Source organism: Montipora capricornis, chromosome 6 (assembly GCF_036669925.1).
Source record: "Montipora capricornis isolate CH-2021 chromosome 6, ASM3666992v2, whole genome shotgun sequence".
Classification (NCBI taxonomy): Eukaryota; Metazoa; Cnidaria; class Anthozoa; order Scleractinia; family Acroporidae; genus Montipora; species Montipora capricornis.
Window position 1 is genome coordinate 8,169,857 of NC_090888.1, and position 12,500 is coordinate 8,182,356.

The following is a 12,500-nucleotide window of genomic DNA, read 5'->3' on the forward strand; positions in this document are numbered from 1 at the left end:
GTTTACATTTTGGGGCAATACTCGTTGATGTGATTGGTTTCGAGCGGCCACCCGGAAAATGCTTTTCCATTCAATTATCGAAATTTTTAACTACAAGTAAAACTTCTTGTCGAATGGAAAGCGCCCTTTGTTACTTTAGAGATGACAAGGTGTAGCGACCGGGTACCGTCAAATTGACCAATCAGAAAAGAACCGAGCAAGCAAAAGGAGCCAATTAGAGCGCATAGCAAATTCATGCAGGCGGTGTTAAGCGCGGAAAAATGCGTAGGAGCCAATCACAAGCGATGTTGGTTTTTGCCTCTGATTGGTTGAGAATGTGGCCCCAAAATTCCTGTCGACACTGGATTCGTTTTCGGTAATCCCAAGTTTAACCCGGGTTCTTAGTCTTGTTTCTTTACGTTTTAATTCGCAGGTTTCTGAAGAGAGTCCGCCGGCATCACCCTCTTCCTCTGAGGAAGGCGAGGCAGTTTCATCTAAAGGAAAAAAGACTCGAAAACGTAACAAATCAGTGTATAAGATCTCCATCTCACCTAACAAAAGCCTTCAGCCAAAAGCCAAGGAAGGAAAACTGCGCATAAAAATGATCAAAGTCACCAAAAACGATCAAGGGCGTTTAACTGTAACAGGACATAGAGAAGGTTCGCCTTCGCTAGAAGATGACACCCTACCTAAGGAAGGGAACGGTGATCACCGTCAAAACACGAGTCAGTCAGCGTTTTCCTCATTATCACGTGATTGTCACATTTTTGACAGCGGCGCGCAAAACTTATCTCAGCTACAGTCTCCGGGAGACGTGTCCATACTTTCTGTCGTTCCCATGGTAACAAATTCGTCTGCGTCCACGTTGTCATATCAATTGCAGAATTTGACAAACAGCACCAGAAATGTCACTTCGACGTCAAATTCTCAGTTTTTGCCTCAGAATCAGATTTCGAATGAAATACAGATTAACCAACTCTCTCAAGAGTCTTGTCATACAGGTGGAATCCAGTGGAATTCGATCTTTATTCACCCTCGCGTAGCCGAGTTAGGAAGCAGTCCATCCAGCGATTATGGAAGTTATATGTCTGATGCTGGAACCCGGCTTAGTTTCTCGGGATCCGATTCCGTGATTGGCGGGATTCCTGCTCAAAATATCCCGGACTCGGATCAGTGCGTGTTTAGTGGTCCGTTTCGAGTTCCCCTTCCCGTCGATCGAGATTGCCAATCACGATTCACTGATTCAGCGAAAAGTGATGAAATATTGTCCCGTCAGAGCCACTCCGGAAGTTGTACTGTGACGGATTCTGCGCCTGGAGTATCCCAACCTTCTAACAGCGGTGAGGATACTGCGGACATGACTGACTTAACACCTTTAGATTCTCTCGAGTTTGATGACATGTTCGAATACGATTTAAGCCATGTCATGCCAGAGTGTTTCACAGATTGCCTTAAATCGCCACCAAAAGAGAACGAAAGTGTTCCTACAACGCTCGCTAGCGTTTGCCTCGAGCCGAGCTTCTCTTCAGCTGTAAACACAACGTCGTCTCCTTCCACGCCGACTTTGTTTACTTCCGGCAGCCAAATCGCACAGCAATCCGGCAGTTTTGCTCAAGGTACCACATGCGGTGTATCATCCGCTACCTACGTATTTGTTAAACCCGTCAGTCCGAATAGAAGCTCTGTTGTGACGCCATGTTTTGCTAACGTTAGCAAGAACTCTCTGACGTGTACATCCGGGATCTCAGAAGTGAATAGCTCCGAGGCTTTGGACGTTGGAAGGAGAGAATCAAGCGAGATAACCATGTCAGGTGTCACCGAAAATCGGACAGTTTCAGATAGTACGCCAAACCAAATTTCGCTTGTTCAATCTTCGGCGCAAACATTTAACCGTCAATCCGCTGCCCCATTGCCCAATGACGTAAACAATAACTATTCTCGTACAGCCGATAGAGGGAAAATCACTGTTACGCATTCTTCGCATCCAGAGAGTCTTGTCGTTCCAGGGTCCGCTCGCATCTCTGATTTTTCTCCCGAGTGGTGTTACCCAGAAGGTGGAGCGAAAGTTCTGATAACCGGCGAATGGAGAACGGAGCAGGGCGTCTTCACGTGTTTGTTTGACGGTTGTAGCGTGCCCGCGGTCCTTTATCAACCGGGCGTCCTTCGATGTTTTTGTCCGCCGCACGATCCCGGCCTAGTTACTCTTCAGGTGGCCTGTAACGGGTTTATCGTCAGCAACGCATGCGTGTTTGAGTACCGCACACGTGATTCGCCGGTCGGCAACGCGAGCTGTCACGAGTGGCTCGCGACCGATGACGACCGGTTTAAACTGGCTTTACTGGATCGCTTGGAGAGACTAGAGTCTAGACGCAATGCCAGGGAAACAAATAACTTCAGTAATGAAAAACAAGGGAAGCAATGCAGGACGTTCGAGGAGCGGCTCATTGTTGCTTGCGAGGTTCTGCAGCACGCATCAGGTGACGACAAAAACTCAGCGCGAGGCACGAAGCCATTCCGAGGAATGACACTCCTTCATTTGTCTGCTGCGTTGGGGTACAACAGACTTGTGTGTGTTCTGCTCAAATATTGGCGTCAAAATAGAAGCGGGCTGGTTAGAGATGAATTAAACCCGCTCAGGAAGGACGAGTTTGGTTGTACGCCTCTTATTTGGGCATGCGCATTGGGTCAGACTGTCACCACGTTAACGTTGTTGGAGACCGAGCCCAAAGCGTTGCTGGAACCTGATGCACGGGGTCGCATGCCACTGCAGCTGGCAAGAGACAGGGGCTTCCTTGATGTCGTGGACGTAATCGAAGATTTCGTTGTGTCCATGCCAAATAGGTGAGTCTCTCCAGAATTACGCGCTTTTTTCTGACACATGCGACGGTGAGCTCGAAATCGAGAGCTTACTAATCGAGGACTTCGATGACTTGAGCATCACGGTCGGCTGCATAGAGCGGTTTTCAATTGAGTGTCGAAAGTAATTAGCGAATTGCTTTGGTTTTGTATTACTTCACTCAGTGATTGGATCAAAATTCTCGCGCCACTTTTTCAACCAATTACAAGTGAAAGCAAAACCAATCGTGGCTCGCGCGTGCACATTTTCACGCGCTTTGTGTCGGCTACGTGTAATTACTTCGAGTTTTGATTGGTTTACTGGATTGTCTCCGTCCTTTTTGATTGGCCAAAGTAATTACTTTGGTTTTGGTTTTACGACACTCGATTGAAACTCGCTCTATCAGCAATCGAGTTTACGAATGATGGTACCTGACAGTGCGCGCTTGAAGTCTCCCTCCAAATGTTTGCAAGGGAAAGATTTCGTTTTTCGTCGTCATAAAAAAAACTGTTAAGCTTAGCGCGTATTTCACTTTCCCGTAATATGAGATTTCCAATAAATTCAGATAGAAAAATTATGCCAAGAGCAAAGTGCAAGTTAAATCCATGACCATCCAATGTGCCAATGACTCTGATATGTTATAGTTTTCGAGGTGGCGCAGTAAAAATTAGGGAAGTACTGAAAGGGAGTTTGTTCTTCTAGCCGTAAGGAAAAAAAACGCAGGTTTTCTATACTGTAGGTTCCAGTGATTTGAGTAAACCTAAAATGTGAGACTGAGTTCTTCTTTAGCGCTGGCATTACTTTGAATCCCTTATAGGCGCTTTTTTGTGGAGGTGGTTCACGATTCAGAGGGTTCTCCATCACCTGAGGCCTCGTCTTGTGAGGGCTCCCCTCAGCCTCTATCCCTGGCTCCTAACTCTGGTCCCTTTCTGGCGGCCCATGGGGACACCCCAATGGCGGAAAGAGCGGGCTCTCCAATGTTCGTTGATGAGGAGGAAGATACAGAGCAGCTGCAGATGAGTATAAGGCCAGTCAATACTCTAGCGAAAACGTTAGTTCAGATACACTCGATGATTAACGAAGCCGAACAAGAAGCAGAACTCGGTCATCGCCTGCCCGGACATTTGTCACCTCTTCAAGAAAACGCCGAGCTCGTTACATCCGGGACTTGGGGCGCGACAATGAGGCTGCACAGCTTCAGTTCAGCTTCGTCCCAGTCTTCCCCTCTGACGCCTTGCTCTTCCAAATCTTCGCTCTCTCCAGGCTCTCCTGGCTTCTTAAATTCGCCCCATTCTTCCCCTGCCGGGCCGGATACGACTGAATTCCAAGAGTTCATCTCAAGCTCTCGTAAGATGCTGGAAAGAGATTTGTCAGACTTGACTTTGACTGATCGAGAGCAGCGGGAGCTTTATGAAGCTGCTAAGATTATTCAGAACGCATACAGAAACTACAAGGTAAACAAGGTTTCATTGTTTCCGAAAAGACCATTTTCTTTATTGTATGGTTCCACAACCAGTTAGTTCCAGTTTTTGCCCTCGAGCAAGGCGAGTGGTGATGCCTCTTTATTTGTATTTTATTTTAAACTTAACGAACGTGGTAAATTACTAAAAGACACTTTACAGATCAAAACTCTTAACTAACACTTAACTAGTAACATCAAAATATGTTACTCGAGAAACCTACGCCATTTTTTAACAAAAACAGTTTGCGCATTTGTCATGACAGAAAGGTATTTTTCCACTTCGATTTTTCCGTAAACAAAAATAACTTAGACCGCAAATTGAAACTTATTTTCCCCAAGCGCATTAGTGCAGTGACAGTACTTTCCGATATGGATAAAGTGGTTGAGGGTTGAACAAGACGATCAATCATTCACCGCACCGGATACGACTTCTTTTTTCGAAAGTGTGGGTATTTTTCCAGGATGGAGTGAGTTATGCCAATTGACAAATAAGCGCCAAAACCATCTAGCAATCACGCATGAGCAGAGTAGATGAAACGTAGTTTGCTCATTAGAGTGCTTTTCAATTGAGTGTCGAAAGTAATTAGCGAATTGCTTTGGTTTATGATTACTTTACTCAGTGATTGGTTGAAAGTTCTCGCGCCACTTTTGCAACCAATCAGAAGTGAAACCAAAACCAATCGTGGCTCGCGCGTGCACAATTTCCCGCGCTTTGTGTCGGCTACGTGTAAATACTCCGAGTTTTGATTGGTTTACCGGATTGCCTCCATCCTTTTTGATTGGCCAAAGTGATTACTTTGGTTATGGTTTTACGACACTCAATTGAAAATCGCTCTAGGCCACTTTCAAAAATACCATAATACTCAAATTTGGTTTCCCTCCGAAATTTTGCATAGGCATTCTTTTCATTTTCAGTTGGAACCATTGGAAGTCCCAAGAGAAACTGGAAGTGATGCTTATGCAAAATCTTTCAGTGCCAATGTTGTTTTTATAAAAAATGTTATGACTTATTTCATTTTGAAACGTAGATCACTTTACTTCCCTTGTTACCTGAAAGGAAGAGAGTAATATGCACTTATTGACTGAGTGGAAGGGCCGGACGGGAAAATATTTGGCTAGAGATCATGGCGTACGGACCGAGCGTAGCGAGCCATGCCCGAGGGCCAAAATTTTCCTGTCCGGCCCGACCTAAACTCAGTCAATAAGCATTTTATCATATGGGCTCTTTACACTATTCACGAGCACTCAGAATCTGAAGTTTGGACAAAATAAGTAAGAAAATTTTGCACAGAAAATTTATCTAATATGTTGTTTGCATTTGCTTTTCTGACTGTAAATAACTTGGTTGTTTAAAAGCGACGAAATCCTCTAAGATCGCATCGCACGGAGGAGCACGTGTTCCTAGCAGGGCCGTACGGCTTTTTCTGACCCTTTTCGAGCTAAGGCGTACGGCCCTCATACAGGGTTGTTCCCAATAGTTTGAATGAAAGCGCGCGCGGAGCCTTACGGGCCATGTGATAAATGGATTTTTGTTCTTGTACATAAAAGCCTTGGTCACTTAGTCGTTTTCCTGCCGCCTTGGGAGGTGGATAATGTTGGGTCGGGAGGGGTGAGGGGTGAGATAATTATTTTAAGTTAACAACACTCCGGGAACCCTCCCCTCAGGACATAGATTTTTTAAATTTGGTTCTTTCAATTTCCCTTCCTCGGAAGTAGTCGCTCCATTGCCCATCTTTGGTCCATTTTTTTAAAAACTTGAATAAAACTTCGTTACCGCCGCGCCCGCAAGTAAAGTATCCTCGACGGAAAGTTCATACCGTTGACACAACTTTGAAACATTCATACCTTCAAGGCATATTTTTAATACCTTGGAATGTACAGCAGAGCTGTTGCAGCCAGTGACGAATGAACACAAAGGAATGTCGGCCGCCAAAAGGCCTTTAGCAGCTTGTGATCACATGGTACGAAAACCGCCATACTGAAACGCAAATTGCCAACTGGGACATATGTAAATTAACGTGCTTTGTTTTAGATGTCCCAGTGTGCAATTTGCGTTTCAGTATGGCGGTTTTGGTACCATGTAATCACTAAGCTGCAAAAGACCCATTCCTCTACCGTCCTCACTTCTAAAATACTCTCGAAATCTGCCATAAGAAATTTGCACCCACCGCCATAACGCACTCCTTCTGACTTACTAGATAATTAGCTGAAGATTTTCCAGGAACCCTATCTGCTAAGTTTCGAGCTTTATCTAGGCCTGCTGAGTATATTCTTTCTCCTTCTCTCTCCTGCGGCGACTTACCTAAACGTGACTCTTAAGTACTCCTCGTTTGATTATTTCAGACGAGACGCCATCAACAGCAGCAAGAAATCGAGGCAGCCATCTTAATTCAACATCACTACCGCAGATATAAAGAGGTTTGTAACACTACACGTTGTTTTCATTTTTTATGCTCTGGTTTTGCTCTAACCCTTTCATTCGCACAATCGGAACGGAACGTTCATTCTCCCAACTAGTACCGTATATTTCTTTGTTGAATAGTCTTGAGAATCTGGTGTTGTATCAATATAACACCTCTTAAGCTGATGATAATCTTCATTCTGAATACCTCAGATGCACGTGCGTTTTGCATTTTGGTACATCATCTTCGCCGCCTTCGTCCTGACTACGACGTGAATTGACTAAATTTGAGATTGTGTAGAGGACGTGAGAACCTGACGAAATATTTCAGTTTAATTTTCTTCCCAAACAACCACACCATTCATGCCAATTTTATTCCCGCAGTGTTGATAAACACTTTCCATTCCGAACGACTTGGGGTTCTAGGAAAGATATCGTTGACGTCACCAATTGTCATTGGGGACTTCACGGTCCCGCACGACGCGGTCGTCAACGAGAACGCCACGAAACAACAATATCATTGGTTAAAAGAGGAAAAATAATCGTGCTGCACGTGCCACGCATTTTAGCACATAATCGTGCGGTTCTCTGCACAACAACGACGTGAAATCACGAAATTGGAAGTTTTGACAACAACGCGAGCGCACAAATGAGAATCTATAATTCTCTATTTTTACGCTGAAACCGCTCGTACCATTTATTTTTTATGATACTTCGACCACATTGTGCGATGCGAACGAGATGGGCTAACCGCGAGAACCTTACGATAGTGCTAAGTTATATTTTGAGGTGATGTTTTCGTTGACTTCGCCGTCGTATATCGTAAAGTCCCCATTAGGGAGCTTTAGCAACGACTACGGGAACGGAAACGAGAACGTCATCTCAAAACATAAATTCTCATTATTGTAATCACGACTATTCCAAGTTTTTTAATGTGGGAAAGGTATGGAAGTCCCTCAGGAATGGAAATGTTATGAGCGGCGCTTTATTTAGGGGAGAAAATGAAAATTTATCTTCAAATCCTTACGTACTTCATAAAACCTTAAATTTGGTCATTTCACGTTGTTGTTTTGCTGACGACGGCAAAGAAATGGACAAAAATAAAAACCGCACGTGCAGAGCGTGCAAAGCTATTGTCTTTGGCCACTAAATATGCAAATATGTGACGTTTTAGTTGACGTCGCCGTTGTCGTAGCTGAAGCTCCCTATTAATGTGCCAACGAACGCCTTATTGGCTGTCGAAACAGAGGATCTTTTGTTCCCTATGGTTTAGCACATTTGAATAACAAAAGCAATATTTGTAAACAGATACCTTCCCTACAACGAAATTAGTACAATAACGGGAAATAATATGTTAAATTTAGACGACGTTCTTGTTGGCGGCGGCGTTGTCCTTACGTAAGCTCCCTATAAATGCTACGTGGCCAACGTTTGGAAAAATGCAGTTCTTCTCTATGAAGAACAAGAGACATAAAGTTAAATAGAACTATCGGCAAAGTTTTAATAAATTCATGGTGGCCAATAGGTCATTTCCGAGTTCATGTCTGCCTCCTCTTGAAGGCGAATCTAAGTGCAAAGTTTTTGTGATGTTAATTAGTTCTACTTTACAAATGAATGAAAACTAATTTTCATAAGAAAAACTTCGCACTTAGACTCGCCTTGAAGAGGACGCAGACGTGAACTCGGAAATGGCCTATTCGGAGCTACCTGAATTTTTTTCGAAAGTTGTTAATTACTATTCCACAAGAAAAAATGGGGGTCACCTAGTTCATATTTGAGATATAAGCAAGTAGGGTGTTTTTGGAGAGCTTTAATTTTACCATGGTAACCTATTACGTCACGATAGTGGGCGCATTTTGTTAAGCAATAATGGTGTTTCATATGGTACCATAACATTGCTGTTACGCGATACAATACGGTAGTTGTAACCCTCCTAATAAGAAGGTCTCTTAAAAGTAGTGAAACTGGTTCAAGTCACCTTAAGATCTACAACCGCGACGTCGACTAAAACATCATCTCAAAAGATAGCTTTGCATTGTCCATCACGTTCACTTCATACAATGTTGGCGAAGAATCCTGAACATGAATTGGTAGGAGCGCTTTCAGAGTAAAAATAGAGAATGAAACCGGCGTTTGTATTTGTTTGCTCACTTTGTCGTCAAAACTTCAAATTTGGTGATTTCACGTCGTTGTTAAGGCCTGGCCAAACGCTTGTAACATTTCAACGCAACATCTTGCAACATTAGGGAGCTTTAGCAATGACGACGGCAACGGCAACGAGAACGTCATCTCAAAACATAAATTCCCATTATTGTAATCACTTCGAGACTATTCCAAGCTTTTTAACATGACAATGGTTTGGCAGTCCCTCAAGAATGAAACCGATATGAGTCAAGCTTAATTTAGAGGAGAAAATGAAAATTTATCCACACAAGTGCTGACGTCCTCCATAAACCTCAAATTTGGCTATTTCACGTTGTTGTTTTGCTGACGACGGCGACCAAATGGACAAAAATGAAAAACGCACGTGCAGAGCGTGCAAAGCTATTGTTTTTGCCTACTAAATATGCAAATTTGTAACGTTCTCGTTGCCGTCGCCGTTGCCGTTGCTAAAGCTCCCTAATGTGGCATGATGTTGCGACATGCGCTGAATGGGCTGGCCAAACGCACGCAACATATCGCAACAGGGTGGCCAAACGTACGCAACATGTTGTGCCCAACAATGTTGCAAGATGTTGCGTTGAAATGTTGCGAGCGTTTGGCCAGGCCTTTACGCAGAGTACCGCACGAATATGCGCTAAAACGCGTACCGCACGTGCAGCACGATTTTTCCCTCTTTTAAGGTGATGTTGCACGGGACAACTTTTAACGACACGTTGAGCGCTTTCCTTTTGAATGAGCAAACCGGTCGTTCCGGTGGGCCAACAAATGGAACATTTCTTCTCCCTGGAATTTTTTCGGAAAAAAGGAATAGCTTCACACGTACTCTTGTTTTCTCGTTTTCACCGAAATGACTGGTTCATCGCGAAACCATTTGCTCCGTGATGGAATTTTGACTCGTGCTCTGTTGATGGAATGCAGTACCGATCCATTAAGCCAGACAGTTGCAGAAACCGTTGATTTCTACTTTCCGCAACGGTTGCAACGGATTGTTTTAAGCATTGTGCAGTGTAACATCTGTCCTGCAACTTGTGTGGTAACGGTTTGCAGCACCAGCAAATGAAAATGCTCTTTTAACCTCATGTGATCATCGAAACGGGACAAGTAGCATGAAACGTTAACGTTGCTTAGTGTAACACCCGTAAAACAACTTGTTTCGTAATGCGAGAACGTTCGTAGAAATGGCGTTGCGAGACAAGTAGCACGAAAAATTGCACAGTGTAACAGCGGGTCATCACTTCTTTCCATCCCTCAAACTGACATTTCCCTTTTTATTCAACTTAAACGACGTGCAGTCTACTTTAGACTTCAAATCTACTTCAACGAAACAAAGATTTTAAACAAGCCTAGAAGATGCAAAGAGTTGAACCCGGATCGATGGCTTCACCTTGCAGTTTCCGATATCCACTAGACTAACGAGACAACCTAACGGAAAATCGAAATAGTAGTGCCCAGAAAAACAATTGAAAGTTAACCGTTTTCAACGGGGTTTTTAGACCAGCGCGGCATAGCTTAGAAACGCTATTTCTTGTTGAACTAAAGCTATAACTCTACCTGTTTTCATTCTTTTTAGAGCGGTAAGCTTGTCAATGTTAACATGGGATATTGCGTCGTGCAATTGTTACGAAATGTCCAATGTCAGTTTGAGGGATGGAAATTAGTGTTGACCGTAACAGCGCCTTTAACTTATAACAGAAAACGTACGCAAGGACGACGATGCCTGCTACGAAAAAGCCACAAAACAATAGCTCTAATGAGCAAAAACAAAAGCTCTGCACGCGCTGCACGTGCAGTTTTCATTTTTGCCGGTACATTTCTTTGCTGTCCTCGTCCTGACAACGACGTGAATTAGGGAGCTCTTTAGCGACGACGACGGGAACGGCAAAGAGAACGTCATCTAAAAACATAAATTCGCGTTATTGCAATCACTTCGAGGCTATTCCAAGCCTTTTAATATGACAAAGGTGTAGCAGTCCCTCAGGAATTAAACCGTTATGAGCGGCTCTTAATTTAGGGGAGAAAATGAATTTATCTCCAAGTGCTGGCGTTGTCCATAAAGCCTAAAATTTGGCAGTTTCACGTTGTTGTTTTGGAGACGACGGCAAAGTAATGGACAAAAATGAAAAATGCACGTGCAGAGCGTGCAAAGCTATTGTTTTTGCCTACTAAATATGCAAATTTGTGAAGTTCTCGTTGGCGTCGCCGTTATCGTTGCTAAAGCTCCCTATTTCGGGTTGTGTAGAGGACGTGAGAACATGAGGGGACATTTTAAATTTTCTCCCCAAAAAATTCATGCCAATTTCATTCCTATAATGTTGATACACACTTTCCATTCCGAACGACTTTGGGTTATATAACGGGAAATGATATTTTTAGACGACGTTCTCGTTGGCGTCATCGCCTTCGTCCTTTCGTAAGCTGCCTAATGTTATTGTTTTGTGTCGTTGTCGATGGGGGAGCCATCGTCGTTTCTCAAACTTCCTAATGAAAATTTTACCACAATTGCTTGTAATCTCGCAATCTGATTGGCTAATTTGCCGTTGTCGATGAGAGTCTAGACAACGCTGTACGCGTCATTTTGTCACGCCATGTAATAGCCAATCAGGAACGCCCATTTTGGGAAATAAACCAATCATATTGCGAGGAAGTTATAGACAACGCTTGCTCTTTCTTTGAGTCATGATTTTGGTTACGCTCTGAAATAAAAACACTCTTTGGCGTTGAATATTGTGATAAAAAACAAATCGAAAGTGGTTCATTTGTTGTGGACGCACTCGGCTGCGCCTCGTGAGTCCACAACCTTTTGACCACTGTGATGACGAATGTCGTTGTCGATAAGAGTACAGGCAACGCTGAACCACTTTCGATTTGTTAATTGGAGCTACTCAGAACTCTGGTATGGAAAGTTATGAATGCAGTTTAAAAGGTATCAATTCAAAGAACCCAATGCGCTATATGAACAACACACTGACATGTCTTTCTTGTACCGGTGAATAACAAACAGTACATTGCATTCAAGAAGATGACACGCGCAGCCCTTATCATTCAAAGCCAGTACCGTACTTATCGCGAACACGAAAGGTTCAAGAAAAGCCGCCGAGCCGCAGCCATTATTCATATCAGTTTGATGATCTACCGCGAACGAAGGCGCTCTTCACAGCGGAGGCGGGAACAGCGGCTTTGCAAGCGTCAAGAGGCCAGTTTCATTCAGTTGGCTTCAAACAGGTCGGTAAAATGAAACACAGGATATTTAATTTCTCATTGACCTTGGTCCATCCGCTTGCTGTATCATGTAAATTTAGAATACGGGTCCCGCCACATTATGGCCAATGAGATTGGGCCTGATCATTGACCACATCGCCTCTGATTGGTCGGCAACCAAATAGTCTCACGAGGGATTGCTCGTGCTTTATGCAAAATCATGGATCGCCCAAGGAACACAATGGTTGTTTACCAGTTACCAAAAAATCCGGAAATTTCGGTTGGAATGTAAATGGTAAGCCTATTTTGGTCTTCCCAAACGGAAGTTTCCGGAGAAAACGGGATTTCTCGAAAGGTATTCCAAAATTCCCAAACGGAATTTCCAAACGGAAAACGTGTTTACCATTTGCATTCCTCCAGGATTTTGCCTCCCTCCAGACTCTCTCGGTAAACGTGAACGA

The 12,500-nt window shown here is 43.7% G+C and overlaps 1 protein-coding gene across 1 annotated transcript in view; it reads left to right on the forward strand.

Annotated features, from left to right (window-relative positions):
* The window catches only part of LOC138051390 (calmodulin-binding transcription activator 1-like), a 26,836-nt gene that overhangs the window by 13,040 nt on the left and 1,296 nt on the right, over window positions 1–12,500 (forward strand). The window contains exons 8-11 of the mRNA XM_068897579.1: window positions 413–2,820; window positions 3,633–4,269; window positions 6,621–6,695; window positions 11,843–12,063. Coding sequence (XP_068753680.1) covers window positions 413–2,820; window positions 3,633–4,269; window positions 6,621–6,695; window positions 11,843–12,063 — 3,341 coding nt within the window. The remainder of the gene's footprint in view (window positions 1–412; window positions 2,821–3,632; window positions 4,270–6,620; window positions 6,696–11,842; window positions 12,064–12,500) is intronic.